This window comes from Melospiza georgiana, chromosome 4, assembly GCF_028018845.1.
Source record: "Melospiza georgiana isolate bMelGeo1 chromosome 4, bMelGeo1.pri, whole genome shotgun sequence".
Taxonomy (NCBI): Eukaryota; Metazoa; Chordata; class Aves; order Passeriformes; family Passerellidae; genus Melospiza; species Melospiza georgiana.
Window position 1 is genome coordinate 52,949,777 of NC_080433.1, and position 20,183 is coordinate 52,969,959.

Below are 20,183 nucleotides of genomic sequence, written 5' to 3' on the forward strand. Positions count from 1 at the left end.
TATAACTATTTGCATAAGACTAAATTACTGCATAAACCTGAAAGAGCAAAAAGCCGTGCCCATTGCATTTTGTTCTGAGTGTTTTCACCCTCAGCATTTCTGCTCAGCTTCTGTCTGACTTCATAATGAATTTTGTGTATGTTGTGTATGACGGCATTTAAAATATTTGAGGAAGAAGTTAATACTGTTGGTAAATTCAGGCTCTAGGAAAAATCTTACTTTGTAAGACATTATTGGTATCCTGTCATCTTTTCTTTTAAATAGCCACTGCTTTAACCTTCTGTTTTTCTGACATTAGTTGTCCACGAAAACTTTATTTAAGGAATAGGTTAGAAGAACTGATGGTCTTTCAAAGTGTTAATATCACAAGTTCTTTACAAGTTGTGGGTACAGTCCTTATTTAGTGAGGCTTTATTTTCTCCTATTTACATTTAAATTACAATATTTAATAAAAATATTGTTTTTTTTTTTATCTTAGAACACTTGCTGTGGTTGAATAATGAGAGATCCAGGGGATTTAGCAGTGGATTTCTCTACACCTACTTCAAATGTCTTTGTACATGAGAACAGTATCACTACCCAGAGATTACTGTCAACTAAATACTTCTTGGAGCTTGTCTCTTGTCAGTGTGTTTTGCCACAGTCCTTCCCACCAGTGTTACAGGTTACTCACTCTGATTATTACAAATGTGACAACTTAGTGGCCTTTGTCACTCTTTCATGCTGCAAGGAAGAATCACACTGTATCTGCAGACCAAACTGGATTAGCTTTTTAAGTTCAGCTTGCACACCTGATTTCCAGCCAGCACAAAAAGATAATCTTCAGTTCTATAAATGTATGTCCTGCATTTTGTTTAGCAAGTATCATCCATTAGCATCCTAAACATCAGTTTTCCTTAATTTAGACAATCACACTCATAAAATTCACACTTGTAAAGGTGGCTATTTTCCCAAGTAAACAGCCTTTACCCTAAAATGAGGACTCTGCACTCAGTCCATTCTGCAGGCCTCAGCAGTAGAGTAAATGAATGGTTTCAAACTGGCATGGGTCTGAAATTGTGACAGCCATTTCAGCTGAAGGTCTGATAGTGATCTTCAAGTCAGAGTTTCTTTTATATGAATATAATTAACATATTATTGTAGATAAGCAGGTCTTGTTGAATGTAACCAGCTGTACACCATAAGGTGCTAACAGTAAGTGGCTGACTCAGGTGAGAGAGGGCGTGTACATCAGGAGCTAGAGAACGTCATGTCTATCTCTAAGTTCAAACAAGTTTCTAGCCTGCAGCAAAAGAATGTAAAGTTCTAGGTGGCCAAAAGTTTACTAACCATGACAGGACCAATAGTAGCTTTATTGTTGATTTTAGCTGGCCACTGAAAAATAATTAACTTTATTTAGTATGATCTATCATGCCAATTAAGTAACAGCTTTACCTAAAGATAGAAAACACACTTTATATGAAGCTTTTATTAATCATGTGGCATATTCTGGAAACCTTTGTATTCCTCTGCCTTGCAAAGCTTCTAACAGTCTTAATGTTCATTTACAGTACAGGGAGGCTAATGGTGTAATACAAGAGTAACATAGAGCATGAAACAAGAAAAGTGAGAAATATGAATGAAAATGCAAATTTCATAACTGAGAAAATACTACATTTCAGACAGAAGTAATATAATTTAAAAATTAAATAAAATTTAAATCCCAAATACAATAGTTCTTGGCTGTAATGTTGTGGACTTTACTCCTATACTGTGTGAGCTATATGTCATGAACACAGAAAGTTCTTCTCTAATATACAGCCATATTTATATATTTGGACCATTTAAAAACTCCTGGAAAAGAAAAAAAATACTACTTCCCTGAAGCTAAGAAAACTACTGTCTTCTTTATACCATTCCTACATTTCTCACTTTATTTTTAAATAATTCCAAACTTTCTTGAAATAATTTGGAAATTTCATTCTTGCCTCTAGAATTAAATGCCACATTGCTTCAAGGGATCACATTTCCCCAGTCTACCGAACAGCTCGTCTCTCTTTTTTTTAAAGAGCTTATATAGCAGCCCCAGACAGCCTTCTTATTCCTGGTGCTCTGCATTTACTTTGTTACGGTAATCCACAGGCAATGAATTCCCAGAGAACACAGAAAGAGATTTCAACCACGCTCTAGAATTTTTGTGGGAAATAAGCCAATTGTGATTTGTGCGAAGGAATGCCTTAGCCATCATGAATTAGTGCATCCCTCTATGCTAAAATCAGGGAAAAAACTGTCTTTCATGGTCTTCTTCTCTATTCAACTTTAATATACTGAAACTGTTTCTGTAAGTATCATGAAACAAAAGCTTTCGTATTCTTGAAGGTTCTATGCATGACTGACACAAAAATACACTTTACTCACATTGAGAAAGAATGTTAATAGCATATTCAGTCTAGAATAGACAAGGGTGGTGAGTAGTGATAAATTTGTTTAGTAAAATGAACCTACATCTAGTGCATAGAAACAATGCAAAATAAGAATAGTGTCATTGGGCTGCATGCCCTGCAGAGATGTGGCTATCAGCAGTCTATTGTCAGAACTCATCAATCTTAAGTTCTCTATATGGATGGAGATAGTTTTCATACTTCATCTCTTCTTTAAGTGTGAACTGAGGATACTCCTCTGTAATGGAAAAATGTATCAGCTCACACTCATCACCATGGGGGCAGTCATCCTGACAGAATGCATTAGTGTCAGGAAAATCTGACTCCTCCTGGCGTGAGAAGCATTGTGTCACAGGTGAAATACCTCAGGTTCTTTGCTCAGGGCACTCCCAGCTCTTAAACTCTAGCATTCAAAAAAAGTCAATTATGCAATTTTCTAGAAATAATAAAGACCAAAAGGAAACTGAGAAGGTGCTCTGGTGAATGATGGTTTCTATTAACTTCTGTTACACTGGAGCAGTAATTTAAAGGTAACTATTTATCAATGCAAATAGACACAGAGCCTTCCAGAGATAGTCATTAGAATTTTATAATGCACTTTGAATACTCCTTTCACCACAACTTTTATTGCAACTTCAAAAATGCTATCTGCAGCCTTAACCTTCTAGAACAACCCTCTCTATTTTTTCCCTGGCCTATGGCTCCTTCAGGACTCACGGGGGTTTTGATCTTCAGGAACACAAATATTACTTATTTATGAATAGATTTTAATTAAAAAATACATTCCATGAGATTGCTACTCATTTGCATGTCCTTATTTTGGAACATAGAGGATATCTTCAAGTACCTGAAAACTTAAATCCCAAGGTAAGTTACTAGCAAGCTAAAGACCCAAACCCCTATTTTGGGTTGCAGCCAAAGTAAGCAGACTGTGCACTGCAGAGTTTGCCAGCATCTACCGGGCGTGGATGATGTTAAGACTTCCCTGCTAGAGTACCACATGGCCATTTCTCATTGCACCCAGCCTGTGGTGGTTGTCATCTCTGCAGAAGGACAAGAACAGTTTTCACCGGTAATACCATTGAGATGGACCAGATGGAACCTGCCCTGAAGCTCTTTTTCATGCAGAGCATAGAAACCATCAAGAAAACATCACTGTCTTGCACAATAGCAGTGCCTCTGTTATACTGGATTTTGACATTTGTCAAAATCTTACTGTAGGGTTTGTGAGTGAAATATATTAATAACTGCTGGTAATTTAAGCGGGCCAGAGTTAGTTACAATTTTGCATATGTGTTGGAAATTACACCCAAAATTTAACTTCAATATGTTTTAAGAAGTTATAGGTAGGCATTCAATTACATGAAAGAGACAATGTTCTTTCAGGAAATAATGGTGCCTTTTGTTAGTTGAAAAGTGCAAACATACATTTCTTAATCTATTTTAGTTATGAAGTACATAACATCAAAAATAATCTGTTTCTAGAGATGCAAAATCTGCACGGAACATGCTAACTAAAGAGAAGCAAACTGTAAGAGATGGCATGCCAGAGTAGGAACTATTGTTGGCTATAACTACTGACAGTAAATTAATAAATGGACTGACAGTGTCACTACTAAACTCACCTGATATCCCTCCACAGATTTATCAGTAACATGGTGCCAAGAAACAGACATCTCAGAAGATGACAAAACCTTTACACTCACATCTGTAGGTATTTCAGTTGGAGCTGGAAGATGAAACATATGTTAAACATTCAATCTGATCCTGTGGTATTGTTATACTTGTTTACAGGGATTCTTCTCACTTCAGTATTTTATACTATTTTCAGTATTTTATATAATTTTCCTGACATCACTGAGCTAAGTGTTAGTGTTTAGCCTGTTTTTTCTTGAGTAAAATTCAAGTCCAGTGATGATCTGTGAGGAAAATGATTCTGTAAAAACAAAGTGATGATCCTGTTACTTGGCTCAGACTACATATTTTTATGCTTCAATAGATTTCATGCTGAAATTTGTGTAAACTGATAACAGCCTTTGATAAAGCCTTTGAAGCATCTAGTGATCTTTTACTAAATGGGGCAGCAACTCACATACTATATACATGAGATTTTTATAGTTGGTTACACACAAAAACTCATGTATGTCGCTTAGTCCTAATAACACATTTTTTTTGTGAGAGCAGATATTAGATACACAGCTGTCCAGTGGCACATACAAACTTGAACAGAGCTGTGAAATAATCCAAAGGACCTTTCAGTAAGGCATCCATCATAAAGTTGATTTTGTTTGCATTCTTAGTTCTGAAGAGCAGACAACAGAGTACAGACTATCATAACGTGATAGACCTTTATCCAGGGCATAGAATATTACAGTCTAGTTTAATTTCACTGCTGCTTGAATTTTAAATGAGGTAAGGAATAAAGAAAGGCATAAACTTAGCAATGTCTGTAAAAGATAAAGGTTTCCAACTTAACAACAGTTCTCTGTCGTGAACCTCTTGAAACAAGTTGCAACAGACAGGCATGGCAGCCCCAGCTGAGGAAAGCTTTCATATACCTAATCTTCCAACTGGGCATCCAGTCAACTATGCATCAAAACAGCCACTGTTAAGAAAAAAATCACTAACATCTCTCATGAAAAGTATCCTAGGTAACAAAATAATCTTATATGCAAAGTTACCTTTTGTAATTGTCTTTCAATGGCTGTTAATAATGCAAATGTCTAATTAGAAAATTATACATTATTGCAAAATTGTTTTCACAATGACAGGAATTTAGATAAGCAAGAGACCTGCGCACTCATTACTAGCAATCATTACTCACTACTAGCAATGGCAGATATGACTAGCAGTTGTCAGACATGGAACTTGGCTTATTCTGTGGGAACACAGAAATTCCCTCGTCACTTGAAGGGAATAACAATGCCCAGAGTTACAACTAGAGAAACATAGATCTGTTATAGAATACACAACTTAGAGAAAAAGCTGTCACTATATTTATGTATATATGGATATTTATACACATCTGTATGGAATCTTGCATGACCATATTGCTTTAAGATTTCCCTAATACCTTTGAGAAATTTTGTTGTTTAACAGTAATAATATCACTTGCTTATTCAAAGGTACAGAAGTATAGGTGGAATAGTTGTGATCATCTAATTTACTCCCAAATCACTGTCAGACTCTTCTCTACTGTATCCATTACAGAACTTTCCAAAAAATTTCATACTGAAAAGTTTCAGCTGCCAGGGCTTTTGCTGATACAATACTCTAACAACATTTGATCTGCTCATGCTTCTCTATGAGTTGCAGATAATTTACATCCCTATTTGTCATTTATGTTCTATAAATATTTTGCAGCTTCTCCTGAGCCAGAAAGATGGCATCAGTTGCTTTCCTCCAGCCTTCTAATTCACTATTTCTATTGATAAAAAGAAAAATCACATGGTCATCACAATATATTCTCTCCACTGAAAATATATTGGTCATCACACAGGTATCTTCTAAGCAAAAATATACAAATTTCAGCCTGGCAGCCAGTAAGCATGCTACAATGTATGGAAGTGATTTTGTTCATGTCTTGATGCCAGGAGACAACTGTCTCCTCCAATGCACTTTAGAGTAACTTCCATTACATTCCTTGGAAAAATTCCCTCTAACCTGCTCTGAAGTTCCTGGATTGGATATAGACAGTAGTCAGGGTCACAGCTCCACACAGGAGCTGTGAGCGCTACTGATAAGGTTTGTGCTCTTGTGCTTGAAAGCAAAGGAGTAGGTTCACTGAGCTTCTATTTCTTTTGTAGTCTGCATATGGCATCATTTAACCACACACAGTTTTTATCAGGTATCTGGACTTTGCTAAAGTCTGTGTTAGAACATCAGCAGCCACTCAAGTGACCCCTTTATCTGGAAGCTGGCACTACTGCACATTTGCTTTTCCTCTGTCTTTTTGAGCTACTAGGCTCTACCATTTCCCTGAACTTGGAGACCATACAAACTTCCCACCTCTGACATGGTATGGATAACCCTAACATAAACATGTGGGAGCTTATCAGTCAGTTGTCGATAAAGTCTCTGAGCAGGGATGGATACTTATGGGTAATTTGACTGATATTGCTTTCATTACACCACAGCTATTTACTAACACTTGTACAATTGCAAAAAAACCCCTCTGAGTTCTTGCAGCAGCTGCTGAAGATGATTTGCTAAGGTGTGCTTTCCTGAGAAAAAAGATTAGCATTATCCCCATCAGCCAGTTTGTATTGAGGACTCTTCTGTCCTTTCTCTGTGTGTGGCCCATTTGTGAGTGAAGTTCCCATTAGTGCTAATGGGAACCATGGACATAAATCTTCCATAAAGTACACAGAGTACAGAACAGAACGGGAAGTGTGAGAATGTGGCCCTGTTATCATTTCCCTCCTCTTGGCTCTTTGGTCCACATCTGTTGACTATGTGGAGATTTTGCTCTACAAAAAGAAAAATACTAGCAGTTCTTTGGGTTTCTGGCAGAAATTAATAAACTGCATGTTTTTAGAACAGGCTTGAGTGATGATAATGCAATTAAAGATGTTGTATATATTTCTTCTGATTTTAAGTAAACTTTCTTCCAGTACTTTCTCTCTTCTTCTAAGTTTGGAAATGTCATTCAAACTTCAATCCTAAAGATCACAGCATGTGAAACAATTACAGTAAGAATTAAGAAAAAATATTTTAATGGAATGTGAAAGAGGTTTCTATTAAATTATTGACTTGATAGCTCCAACATGCAAACCAGAATAAAGTATGTAACAGGGATAATGTATATGAGACTCTAAGCATGCTGGAAATGTAACTAGATACAATTGAACTATCATTCCTTCACAATTTTGGGCTAAATTCTGATGCTGATCTACTAATATACTAGGCTTTAGTGTGGTCTGTTAAGAAGAAGATATGTCAAATACATGTATTAAGATCACAGAGACATTGCTGAATAAAGATCTAAATGTTTTAGGCAACCACTAAGTGAAGAGAAGAATTTTTTTTTCTATATTCTTAAATATTTTAACAAGCTGTGTGAAGAATATTGCATTCTGCTGTGTATTGCTCATTGCCAGCAAGTACAGCCAAGTGCTCTGCAACACACAGAAAGCAAAAAGGGGAAGCTGGCTGTTCAGAACAAGAGTTTTGTGGAGGCAATGCACAACCTCCTGCTGAAGATGTATCCTGCTACACTAATCAGTGTCAAGGACCAGGTTCTACTGACATTGGTAGTGCTGATCTGGACCCACAGTGTAAAACTCATTTGGAACATTTACTCACCATCTTGTGCTGAATAAATGACAGCAGTGAGGCTGAATGGCCCGTCCCCTTTGTTGTTAAAAGCTTTCACTTTTACTTGATACTGAGTTGAAGGTGGCATTGATTCATCCTTGTGGACATATCGGCCAATTTCAGGATTAGTAACTGTAACTCTTCTCCATTCTTTCTCACCAAATGGCTTGAAGGCCACTATGTAACCAAAGTTATTGCCATAGTGGTATTCTCTTGACAAAGGCTGTAGAGACAAAAAAATAAAATGTTGATTTTTGCTAAACACTAGGTCTAGAATTAAAAATAAACAATGCAGAAAGCATTGATATGTATATTGTAAAAACACTGAACCAAACCTCCATTTCATCCTGTTTCCTTCAATGGCTTGCTTCCACCCCCTTTAAAATAGGCTCTGTTAGATCTCCAGTATTAGTGCATTTGCTAGGAAAACATTTTAGTAACTTTTTCCTCATCTGAACTCAGTGCAACACACATCATGTTATCTCCCACAGAAAGAAACCAAGAATAACTGTGTAATAAAACAGCTTCAGCTAGCAAAAAAAGGACCTAAGGAATGAGGCACAGTAAATATGTAACACAGACATAATATACCAGTATAGGAGTCCATGTACGTGTGGATTCTTTTGCATATTCCTGCAAAAGAATCACAGTGAAGAGAAAATCTATGTGGCTGGCCCAAATTATATTAATTTACTGAAAATTTGTCACCTAGGCAACTGGCACAGCTGACAAAGAAAGATGGACACATTCAAAGAATGACTCATCCTACCACTTTTCACTGACGGTGGAGGGGATCCAGATGCTGATTTGGACTACCTAGCTTCTAACTGGCAAATCCTTTAATGAAATGACTTCCACTTTCAGTACAGGCATTAAAGGTACCTATCCAAAGTATTTCCTAAAACTACAGCCAATTTCCTATACCTAGAATACTGGAAAATACAAAATTAAGGAAGACAATCTGCCATATGGATTTTTCTTCTTTTACCAACATTCTACATTCAGTGATCCCTTCTCAGTCCATAGAGCTTTTACCACAACTATTAGACACTGCATCCAACCAGCCAAAATCACATAATTCATCTGTGCATCAGGAGGTTGATCAGAAGCATCCTTTGAAAATAAGCTTTCTGCATCACCTTTTTCCTAATGGAAACCTCACAGAGGTGAAACAGATTATCTTGAGGCAAAGGTCTTGCAGCAGTGACACAGAAAGTAATTATTCTCTTTAGGTGTTTCCCACTACTGCAGCACTTTGGCCAACATGTATGGAGATACTCTGAGCAAGGTTTTCTGAAACTTCCATGTAGCTGATCTTCACCGTAACTTGCTGCTTAAAATAAAGCAGAATTCGATCTCATATGCCAAAGTAAGCAGACTGGATGAGGCCCTAGCCTCAGAATGATTTTCAGCCAGAGCAAACTTTAGAAAGCCAGGAATGGCACATAAAATTATACTCTTTCAGAAGAATTTGAAATTTGAAAGCAGCTTTCTCTCCAATGGCTGCACATAATAAGTAGCTGAACAGTTTGTAGAATTCACTGAAAAGTTTATAAAAGAAAAGGGGAGAAGGAAACACAAATGGGGAAAAATGAGGAAGAATGGGCATGCCACTCCTAGCTCTCCTTCTCAGTTCCTCTTTCAAAACAAGTCTTAGAAGAGCTTTGATTGCATCTCTGGCTGTCTCATTCAACCTGGGCTTATGAATCATAGAAGAAGCTGAAAAGGGGTTGGCAGCAACATGTGAACCTGCCATACATTTTATTCTTCTCTTCTTAATTAAGGACTATTTAGAGTAGCATATGCAAATGCCAGCACATTTGGGGGAATCAATATGTATTTTTATCTTACCCTTACAGATAGATATATTGTTGTCTGTCAGACTCTGTGAACCTAAAGTCTCTATTTAAAAACTCTTGCTAGACATAGGATAGAAGATTCTTGGGAAATAAATACTTGAAGCCATGCTTAATTTATCTCTCTAAAGGAGCTACCCAGAACAGATGTGAAAAGCATAACATTAGGTAAGAGAAATAATGAGAATAAAAATCTGCCTGGGTCCACAGGAAATACTAAACTGGTCTTGTACTTCTGGTCTTGCATTAGTCACTATTCTTTCTCCTGATTATATTTTCTTTGTTTAGTTTGGTCACAGTCAAGTTATCACTGTATTGGAAATACAGTGAGTATTCCATGAGTACCAGTCTTCATATACAATGCCAGGAGCAGCTCAGTAGTTTGTTAAAGTCTTTAGAAGAAAATCGTATTAAGTAAAATAATCTAGGTCTTCTGCACCTGCCCATTGCATGTGTTCTTTTGCTCTTCAAAAATAAGGAGACCAGAATTAAGCCAATTTACTTCCTAACCTATTATTAGGGGAACTTCCAGCCTTTCCAATATATTCTAAGAGAACCGTGGACCTCTTTTTTCAGACACTTAAAAATTTTTTCTTCACTGTTAAAACACTTAGGAATACTGAATAAATATTTTGAACTCAGTTAAGACACAAAAAAAACCCAAAACCCCAAAAAAACTCAGCCAGGAAAGCACAAATTTGATAGCTCAAAGATATGGCTGGCTATTTCTGTCATACTTGAGAACTTTCACAGATATGTGATCAATCCTAAGTACAAAAAGAAGGAAATATGCTTATGGATGAAAAACTACATATTCATAAGGAGAGTCCCTATACAACATACATGCAATTGGACTTATGACATCTTTACATTACTTCCCCCAAGAAAAAGCACTCTTCCTAGAGGCACTTCAGCTGCTACCTATGAAACAACTATTCCCCAGAAGACACAAATGGCATAATGTGCCACATGTATCTCATAGCCTTACAACAGTGAACAGAGAGGTCAAAAGAAAACAAACTTGGTAATTTTCTCAAGCATAACACAACCATCCTTCTTTGCCAGAGGTAATGCTGCTGTATTTCTGTTTTTCCTGTATACTGATAGGCTCTGACAGGAATCCAACAATGATTTTTTTATTTTTTCTCCCTAGCTTCCCCAAATATCCTGCAGTAGATTTCAGTTCTCTCTTTCATGCTGCTTTTACCTATGCAACCTTGTTTATAAATCCTTATCCTCACTTGTGCTGCGACTTGATTTTCCCTTACCTTAGTGTCTCTTTTCCCTCATTGCTTTAGGTATATCCACAGTATAGGTCAGTTTTCAAAACCATTGCTTCAATAGCAGAATGAAGTATGCTTTTAATGATGCATTATCACAGTCAGTATGTGTTACAAACTCTTTGTTTTAGAATGTTTTAGATGATATTTTAGAAATGTCCAACACATAAACCCCTAAGGTACTGTCTTCCTAATTCCTTTTCATGTATTTTTTCATGAGAGAAGTCTGAAAAACCATATATTATATACAAATCCTGCTCTCACAAGACCCAGAGACCAACCATTCACAGGTTTGAGGAGGAGCAAGATCAGATATAAGACAGTACAGGTTTCATGCCATCTTGCATGTGCAATACTTACCATCCATGTTATTGTCAGCTCCCGATTGCTTCCACCCCCTCCTCCAACATCAGAAGGAGCCACATTAGGAGCTAGTGAAACAGAAGAGACAAGAACAATTACTACAAAGTATGCAGCAAACAGCTGCAAGGCCAATGAGCACACGTGGCACACACAATTAAAGTAATGATGGTGTGCAATCTGCCAAGACTAACGTATAGCTACTGCTTCAGGAAATGTGCCAGCTGTAACCATAGCTAGCAATCATTCTTCCTTCTCCCTGTATTATCTGCAAATATTTAATTGAATATTCAGGAATGGAAAATTTCTTATAAGTCTTTAGAGAAGCACACTGTGTATTTTTCTCGTGCTTTCTCAGATGTTGGTATGCCAGGGGCTCAAGCACCGTGGACTCGCATGTGTCATTACCTCAACACACTGTGATCAGTTACACCTACTTCAATGGATTTACTTCCCGTGTGTAAGGTTAAATCCATAGGTCTATCTTTGAAGCACTGGCAGCCTAACTGTATTCTAGATTAGTAGCACATGTCTTCTTGATAGTCCTGTTCAGGATGGGTAGATGTACCTAAGCAAAACTGGCATAGCAGTTTATAATTTACTAATTGCATCTTACACCGATATTCTGTGTAATGAAGTATGATCTGTTGATCTATCATTGGTGCACAGCTGGGTGGTAAAGTGGGATACTTTCAAGGACTCCATTATAAATCATTCCTATATTGTCATTTCTCTCAGATTCTTTGCACTGAGTGCAATGATTCTGTTGCTATCCTCTGTGGTGTTTGTGTATTCATCTGCTGTAACTCAATATGGACACATAATGTACCACTGAAAACTTAGGATGTGATAGCTTATCTACAAGGTGCTAATTATGCCTCAGATATGTATGTATGAGCTATATGCCCTACCTAAATTAATGTGTTCTTTATGTAAAAAGATTCAGATGGGATTGGGCATTTTCTCTACTACTCAGTGAAAGCCATAAGCCATGGTGCTCAGCACTACGTAAGTAAGATGTTTGCTGAGGCCTTCTCTGAGGGTCAGCTGGAGGAACAAAAAGCAGAGCAGAACTAATGTTTTCCGACAGGATAAAAGTATGTAAAAATAAATTTGAAATTGAAATCAGCATTCAGTGTATGGTTTGCATTATTTATTCCTGCCCTTTCTGAAAACAAATTAGTGGAGATCAAGACTAAACATACATATGACAATTTGAGAGAAAGCTGGAGTTTGTCACTTGACCTTGTAGTCACACTATTATAAATATATAGCTTTAGAGCAATGTTAGAAGCAGAGGGCTGCTAGAATGCTTAAGTAGTCCAAGAAGATAGATAGACAGGCTGCCAAAGAACAGAAAAAACCCTGACTGTTTAAAGTCTAACAAGTCATTATTTTCAAAAGCATCTTCCTCATCCTCCCAACCATTAAACCCAGGTTTCTCTCTCTGTTAAGACCAGGTAACTAACTTAGACAATTCCTCTAGTGCACCCCAAAGCTAAAATACATAAAACCAGCCCCTGATTCATTGAATTTCAAGAAATCACTGTGAAAGGTTATTGATGAAACAAGATGCTTCATTAAAAATAAAAAACATTGCCCACAGTCTTAGCATGCTAATAAGTTACTGAAATTAGTTATCTACCAGAAGAGAGACTTCCAAACTGAAGAAGATACTGACAACTTTTAAGTGTAACAGATGTTATTTGTCACCCACATAGTACAACAAAGACACAGCACTGTTGCTGTTTAACACAGAAAATGTTAACAATTACTACAATATGTAGACATGGATTTTTGTTTGTTATTTACCTTATTTAGAATTATATTAAAATGCACATAGAGTTGTGCATACTGCTTCTGTAGTACCTTTGACATTGACTGTGCAACCCAAATCCTACTGTTGCTTAAAACAAACATCAGCTCCTGGTAGAAAACACACTTGGGTGCAGAAGTTAATCTGTAAACTGTAAATTATTTATACCCTATTTTGTCATGACAATGAGTGCTGACTGATGCCTAAGAAGACTATACTACCATTTTGCATGGTTTGCCAAAAACTGTCACACAGTCTGCCAGGGCAGGGTGCTGTGCCCAGGGAATCAGACAACAGACTAAATAGACCACTTCTTGCAAAAGAGGTACATCCTGCTACAAAATTGGAAAGTATGCCATTTCTGGGGAGGCTACAAAAAATGCCATGAATGTAGCACACTGCAAACTGCAGGACACCACCCCTATTCCCCATTCCCCACTACCCCTAGTCCATTATTTCTCTCCTTATCTGTGTCTTTTCTAACATTTTTAAAATGCCTATTGTGCACCAGACTTCTCCTGTAGATTCTTGGGCCTTCAAATGCAGCTCTTGAGTCAAAAAACATGTGCTAGCAGTCAATTTTCTAGGCAGTGATTATCTTTGACTTTAACACTAAAGTTCCATGGCTTTTCCTTCTTTATCCAAAATAATTTAACCAATTTATCTTCTTTCTCCCCAAGCAACAAAATTTTAATGGACCAAGTTTGCCTTTAATGAATGTTTTGAAATTTACAATGCAAATACATTTTATTTTGAAAATACAATCTAATCAAAGTTATGACCCAGCCGGTGTAATTGGAAAAGTTGCTTTCCACACTTTGGTTTTTCATTTTTAGTTTCGAAACTCAAGCTATGGGAAACAATTGTAAAGAAATCTAGACTGTGAGTGGGTGCTACTCTGTGGAATACAGGTTTGTCGGACACAGTCTTTGTGCAGTGATACATCACCCCCTAGGAAACTACTGTTATCTCCTCTGTACAGTCAAACTAGAATGTATTATCTGGAATAGTAACATCTAAGTCCTCATTTTGGAGAATTCATTATAAAAAGGATGTGCCTGAGCCTGAAGAATATCCTTAAATATGCTCTGAGCTATTATCACTGAGCAACCAGATTGGTAAGAGAGTACGTTGTGTTGGATAATGTCACATACATGACGTGACGTAAGAAGACACCAGACCAAACCTGCAATCATAAATAGCTGGCATTATTCAGTAGAACATGTATCCTGTGATGTATTCTTTAGTTAGAATACAAACCAAATGGCAAATGGACACTTTCCTTGTTAAATACATGCATGTTTTTTCCTAAGTCCTGAACCACGCTCCCAAACATGTGCATGCACTCATACACACACAGCCTGGCTGACAGATACAGTGGGGGATCTCTGAAAGATGCAGTATGATTCTGTTCCAGTAATGAAGACAAATTTGCCATATCTTGATGTTCCTTTGCAGTCTGCTTTGATGCATTCACATCTTCATAGTTTGGTACTTGCTTACTACAATCTGTAGTAGTGGGTGGCTGAAAATATATTCTCTGCACATTGGATCTTATCAACTGCTTTTTTTAGAGTAAAACCTAGGATTACAAAATTGGTGAACAAAAGTGTAAAAATTAAGAAACACATTTTAAAAAACCCTGACATTTTCTGTTTACGTACGAGCGCCTTCAGTTCTAATCCTTGGCGAAGGCATGCTGGGCTCTCCTGTCCCCAGAGTGTTGGTGGCTATTATTCGGAATTCATATTCCATCCATGGAATTAAATCAATCACTGTAGCAGATTCCATATTTCCTTCAATATCTGATGGGTCTAAAAAAGAGATTAAATGCTTTAGACAGCAGCATTTTCCCACTTAGGTCAGCAACAGTGTGGTTGATTGTGACAAAACTTGCACTATTCTGCAACGACACAGAGAAAGCTAAAGCAAACTTGACATTGTAGATAAGGAATACCACATTTTACAAAGAGTACCCACAGCAGTGACTGGGAATCTGGAAACTATGACACTATCTTGGATAAACCCTTATTGACATGTAAGTTTTAACTGGGTGTGAACTAGTACATGTAGTTATGAGATTTCCTTACTAATTACATATTGCAGCTGTAGAATTTCATTTTATCTACAGAAAAATGCATTGAGAAATTTGTAATTGCAGAAACAGTAAAATAAAAATTCATTACATGGACAGACAAGGGCTTGACATGTAGGGTTCAATCAATTGATGAAGAGAGGTTTATAAAATGTAGGCCTATTTTGGTGCACCTAATTAGCGAGCGTGTTACAACTTGCTATCTGGTTCTGATCAAGAAATGTAAATGTTCCTGCAATTCCTGTGAAAAGGCTTGTAATTGTCTTCAGGATAAGCTTCTTTATCATAAATAAATGAGTAACTCATGACTGTCTGCAATTCACAGACAATAGGGGCTGTTTCTATAGCTGTCTGCGGCTATGGAAAGACAGAGGATTTTCATTTATATACAAACGAGAGTTGTTTGTCAAATTAGAGTGTTGTGTTCAGAGAAGGATGAGAACTGAGATATTCTGCACTAGAAAGGCAGTTGATTTGGAATTAAAATATAAATGCAATGCCTGCAAAAAACACAGGCAACAACAGTGTAAGCACTAGATGGTGACACCACTTCCCTCTTCCTAATGATCATTACATTTCATTCCAAAGTGAGGTCTTGAAGGAGAAAGGAACAGACTTTCCATTTTTCTTTCTACCTGACCACCATCCTCTCTCATCCTTACTCAAATTATTTTTCTGTCTAGTCATTAAAGTTATTGCAAACCTCTCATGTCATCCAAGTAGTGATACAAATTTAACGTAATTTCAATGTCCTTCCTAGGATATCTGATCTCTTTATTTAATTTTACTGTCCCTCAGATTCCCAGAACCATTATTAACACTTGGTACAATGAGAATCTGAATCCCCTTAACTGGAAAGAGCAACATAAATGTAAACAACTTATTACATAATCCATTCATACATATTTCCATGCTGTGAAGTAGAATACACTTCTTTCACAAAATACACTCAGTATTATGAAACCCGAGATGAATGATTTGGCTGGGAGAATAATGCTAGTAGTAATAATAACATTATTTCCAAAAGGCAATGCCAAAGTATATTTTCTTGTTTCACACATTGAAAATTAGCAGCATTAACTGACAGCCTAAACATTTGGTGACAGATCAATTTGGACTGTTCATCATGCTTCATTAATCTGAAAGTTAACACTGAATCAAAGTAGGAGCAGCTCAGCAATTAGGTAAAAGCTTGCAGTGACGCCAATGATGGTTACTATGATGATTTTACCTATTTTGAGGGAATCATCTATTTAACAAAATTCCTAACTGTGGTTCAAATGAAAAAGTAATGACTTTGAAACACCAGAATAGTTACTGTCAACTTTTCAGAAATTAATAATGCATATCTTTTGTGTCAGTGTCTTTAAAAAGGAATTCAACAATCTGGATTCCTCTGTCCCACCCACTCAGCATTCTTCAGGGTAAGATTCAAAGTCTGACTGCATGTCTCAAAGACTATCCCAGTAATTCTGAGAAACAGAAAACTTCAGAGGTGCAGAGGATTTCATCCCATCGTGCCTATAAAATTGCAAGTAGGGATTCTTCCTGAGAAGTGAGAAGAGTGGTTTCAAGTCTGCTCTGAGTCAGACAGAATGAAGACCTGAAACCAACACTTATGTTAACTCCTATACCTCCATTTCCAGTTCCAATAATGCACAACACAAACATAACAGTATCAGTTGCCACCTGAAATTCTTCACATTTCCTTATTTTCATTAATTGAAAAGTACAGAATGAATAAGAAATAAAACTAACTTATCCTGAGAAAAGCAGAGCTAAGTCTAAAAGGATCCTCCCTCCTGCATGTATTTTTACTGAACCAAATAATCAGTTATTTGAACAGCTCCAATTTCTACATTTTTTTTAACATTCAAAGAAATCTATTCTAAAGAAGCCATTAAACAAGATATAAGAGATAAGAACGGGTTGGGGAACCTTCTGGGTTCATTTTCCAAGCTCTTTGACATAAAAAATATCAGTCCTGGCTGATGGAGGCAATCATAACCAAGTGAACTTCATATACTACATAGTCTGAAAGAAAAATATGATCTGAGGCAGAAGACTATATCTAACTTTTTACTCTAAAAAATGTAAGGGATTTTCAGTTCAATATGTCAGTCTGTTTCTTATATGTCTGTAGTTTCAAGTGAAAACTTAAATGGAAGACAATCACTGGAACTATAATTATTCTTAGTATTTAGAAATGCTGAGTATGTGATATCTTAATTCCACAGGAAAGCATTTCAGTTGTAATTTATAAGGATGGGATAATGAAACATATTGATAGGAAAATTCTGTATAGCTTGTGACAATGCTATCCTTCATAAAGCATTCAGAGATACTAGCAGCTTAAAAAAATATTAAAATTTATGCTTTTATGTTAAATCCTGCAAAAAATTTACATTAACATGTCCTGTGCTCAGGTAGGTTCCTCTTTAACTGCAATTTTGTGGCACAATGATGACATCCAGTGGTTAGAAGGATAATCTTAGCCATGTTTTCTCTAGGGGTGCTAGTTTTAATGCAATTGGAACTTAGTCTGCGCCCAGGAAAAAGCAGACAATTTTACCCAGCTTTCTCCATAAAAATTACAAAAACGATGACATCCACTTTTCATCCCAATTAACTTACAAATAAATTTTTATGATTCCAGCAGTTGATGTTGAATGTTTCAGGCAACAAGGAAAGAGCCAAAAAAACAAGCAGCAACTCTGGCTGGCTCATTTCTGTATTTCTTCATATTCAGTTCAGCCCTTCAAAATGCTGGGAACAGAATTTCCCAGCAAATGCTGTTGACAAGACACTGACAGGAAAGTAAACCTGCAGCAGACATCAAGAGCATCCCTGGTTTCCTTCCACTGTGATTACTTTCCGATTAGTCAAACTCTCTAACAATCATACTTTAAAACTTACTATCTTTATTTCTTCTGGCATTACTCTTACCTGTTTTGGCATCTTTCCACTCTTCAGATAGAAAGGTTTTTGACTGGATAGTGTATTTAGAAATAGGACTATGATTGTCTGTTCCACGACTCCAGGTAAGTGCTACAGAAGTGTCTCTGATTTCTTCTATTCTTATACCTCCAGGGGGGCCTGGAGGACCTGGAAAAAGAAAAAAAACAGTACAATTAACAAATTAAATGTGCTGAAAGTATTAAATTTCATCAACTTTTAATACTCTAGGGAATGATTCAGAGGAAAACTCCTCTTGCATTTTATTACTACCAAATAAAACTTCCATGATTCTTGCCTCATCAATATTGAGATAATTTTAAGTGAAAAGATGATGCTTTGAAAATGTTGCTGCCCTTTCTACCAAATAAAACTGAACTCAGGAAGAAACTCAAAAAATTTTCCTTCTCAAATTCCACCTAATGTTGACATTATTGGGGGCCTACCTTTAACCTACACTTCTGCTTGTGCCATTTAGGCCCTGGCTGCAAGTTAAGTGGGAAACCCTGTCACTTATTTTGGACAAAAATCATACTGTAAAAGAGATTTCTATAGATCTCTTCCCATTTTTCTTGGTCTTCATATTACCCCAGTGTGGTAAACTCCTCATCAGGTTCCAAGCTCCTACAAAATTCTGGTTTTGTTACTGTGCTTCTGTTATGTATGATACACAGTTATCTGATGCATATTAACTGTTGTGTAAAAACAGATACAATGCATTAGAACTACTGAAATGTATTTTCTGCTTCAACATTCAGAGATAATAAAATGCCAACATGATTCAGATAATTACCCAACAACCTGATTGAACATGTCCCAGAGAATATTAAAAACCCCAAGAGTACCATAATATATTTCTCTGCACTATTAACAGAGAAACCACAGAGAATCAAAACAAAACAAAAAAGAATGGAAGGAGATTTCTACATCAGATCTAAACACACAGTGTGCCAAATGTATTTTCAGCTCCTCTTGAGCTCTTTATTTTCTCCATACAGCTGAGTCAAAGGACTCAAATGAAACTAACTGAAACAAGAGCATGTACTAGCATATGTTGCTGTTCCTTGGTTTCAATGAATGTATCCTTCAAGCAAGCAATTTCATTCCTTGGATCTCCTTTCAAGGTAAGGGCTAAATAGCTCACTGAACGTGGAAACGGCTTCTTACTCTTCACAAGGGATGCAGGAAGTAGAAATTGTTTTTAAAAGCTGATTTTTAAGATGAGGGTTGTTGGTCAACTCTCCATCCTGACAACATGCATATTTCCTACCCCAGCTCTAAGGACACACACAGGTAAGGTTTGATGACAGACACATTCTCCTGCAAGACTGTTCACTTCAGAAGCCCTCAGGCTGGAAGCTATGGAAAGGTTCATCAGTCCCAACAACCTTCCGACTTTCTTCAAAAGATACCTCTCACAGCTTCTCCCCTCCCCATCAGCTCCTGAAAATGGCATGTCTCAGGGAACACCAGGGGCCATAGGAAAAGGAAAAGGCTCCATAGGAAAGCTGATACTGGACCCACAACTAACCCCAAGATTGGTAGCTGCTTTAGCAATGGGGCACAGTTCCACTGGGTCCAAATACAGTGGGAAGAGCCAGGTGCTGCTAAGGTGGTACCAGGGACAGTGAACTGGGTGCATCCAGGTGACAAACTCCAAGCAGTCCAACCAAGAGGGTGCCACCCACAGCACAGGCCTGAAGCACATCCAGGAGGCATTCCACATTCCAGAGCTGGAAGCAGGCACACCTGTGACACTGCCCAACACACGGCCACTGATGTCTGTAGGTGCACAGAGGGGCTGCACAGTCTTCAGTGGGCTAACATCACCAGCAATTTAAACAAGATCACATAGAACAATCCATATGAACTGTTAAATTGTTTTGTGAACAGGCAAAACATCATGTGCCTGCAGTGACAGTGGCCTATCCTTTACTGCCCCACTGATGAGATGCTCTGGAACATAGCTCTTTTCATTCTCTGCTGTTGCCTCTTCCTTACCAATGCAGTGAAACTATAATCCCACATTTGTCATATTTTGTAAGATATTTACTCTTGGCCTGGTAAGATGCTGAGTCTTACACT

At 37.2% G+C, this 20,183-nt stretch overlaps 1 protein-coding gene across 1 annotated transcript in view; it reads right to left on the reverse strand.

The window, feature by feature from the left end:
- CNTN1 (contactin 1) overlaps nucleotides 1-20,183 on the reverse strand; it is a 204,722-nt gene that overhangs the window by 13,837 nt on the left and 170,702 nt on the right. The window contains exons 16-20 of the mRNA XM_058021885.1: nucleotides 18,090-18,248; nucleotides 14,713-14,862; nucleotides 11,233-11,303; nucleotides 7,725-7,959; nucleotides 4,046-4,149 (exon numbers count right to left, since the gene is read on the reverse strand). Of these exons, the coding sequence (XP_057877868.1) occupies nucleotides 4,046-4,149; nucleotides 7,725-7,959; nucleotides 11,233-11,303; nucleotides 14,713-14,862; nucleotides 18,090-18,248 (719 nt within the window). The remainder of the gene's footprint in view (nucleotides 1-4,045; nucleotides 4,150-7,724; nucleotides 7,960-11,232; nucleotides 11,304-14,712; nucleotides 14,863-18,089; nucleotides 18,249-20,183) is intronic.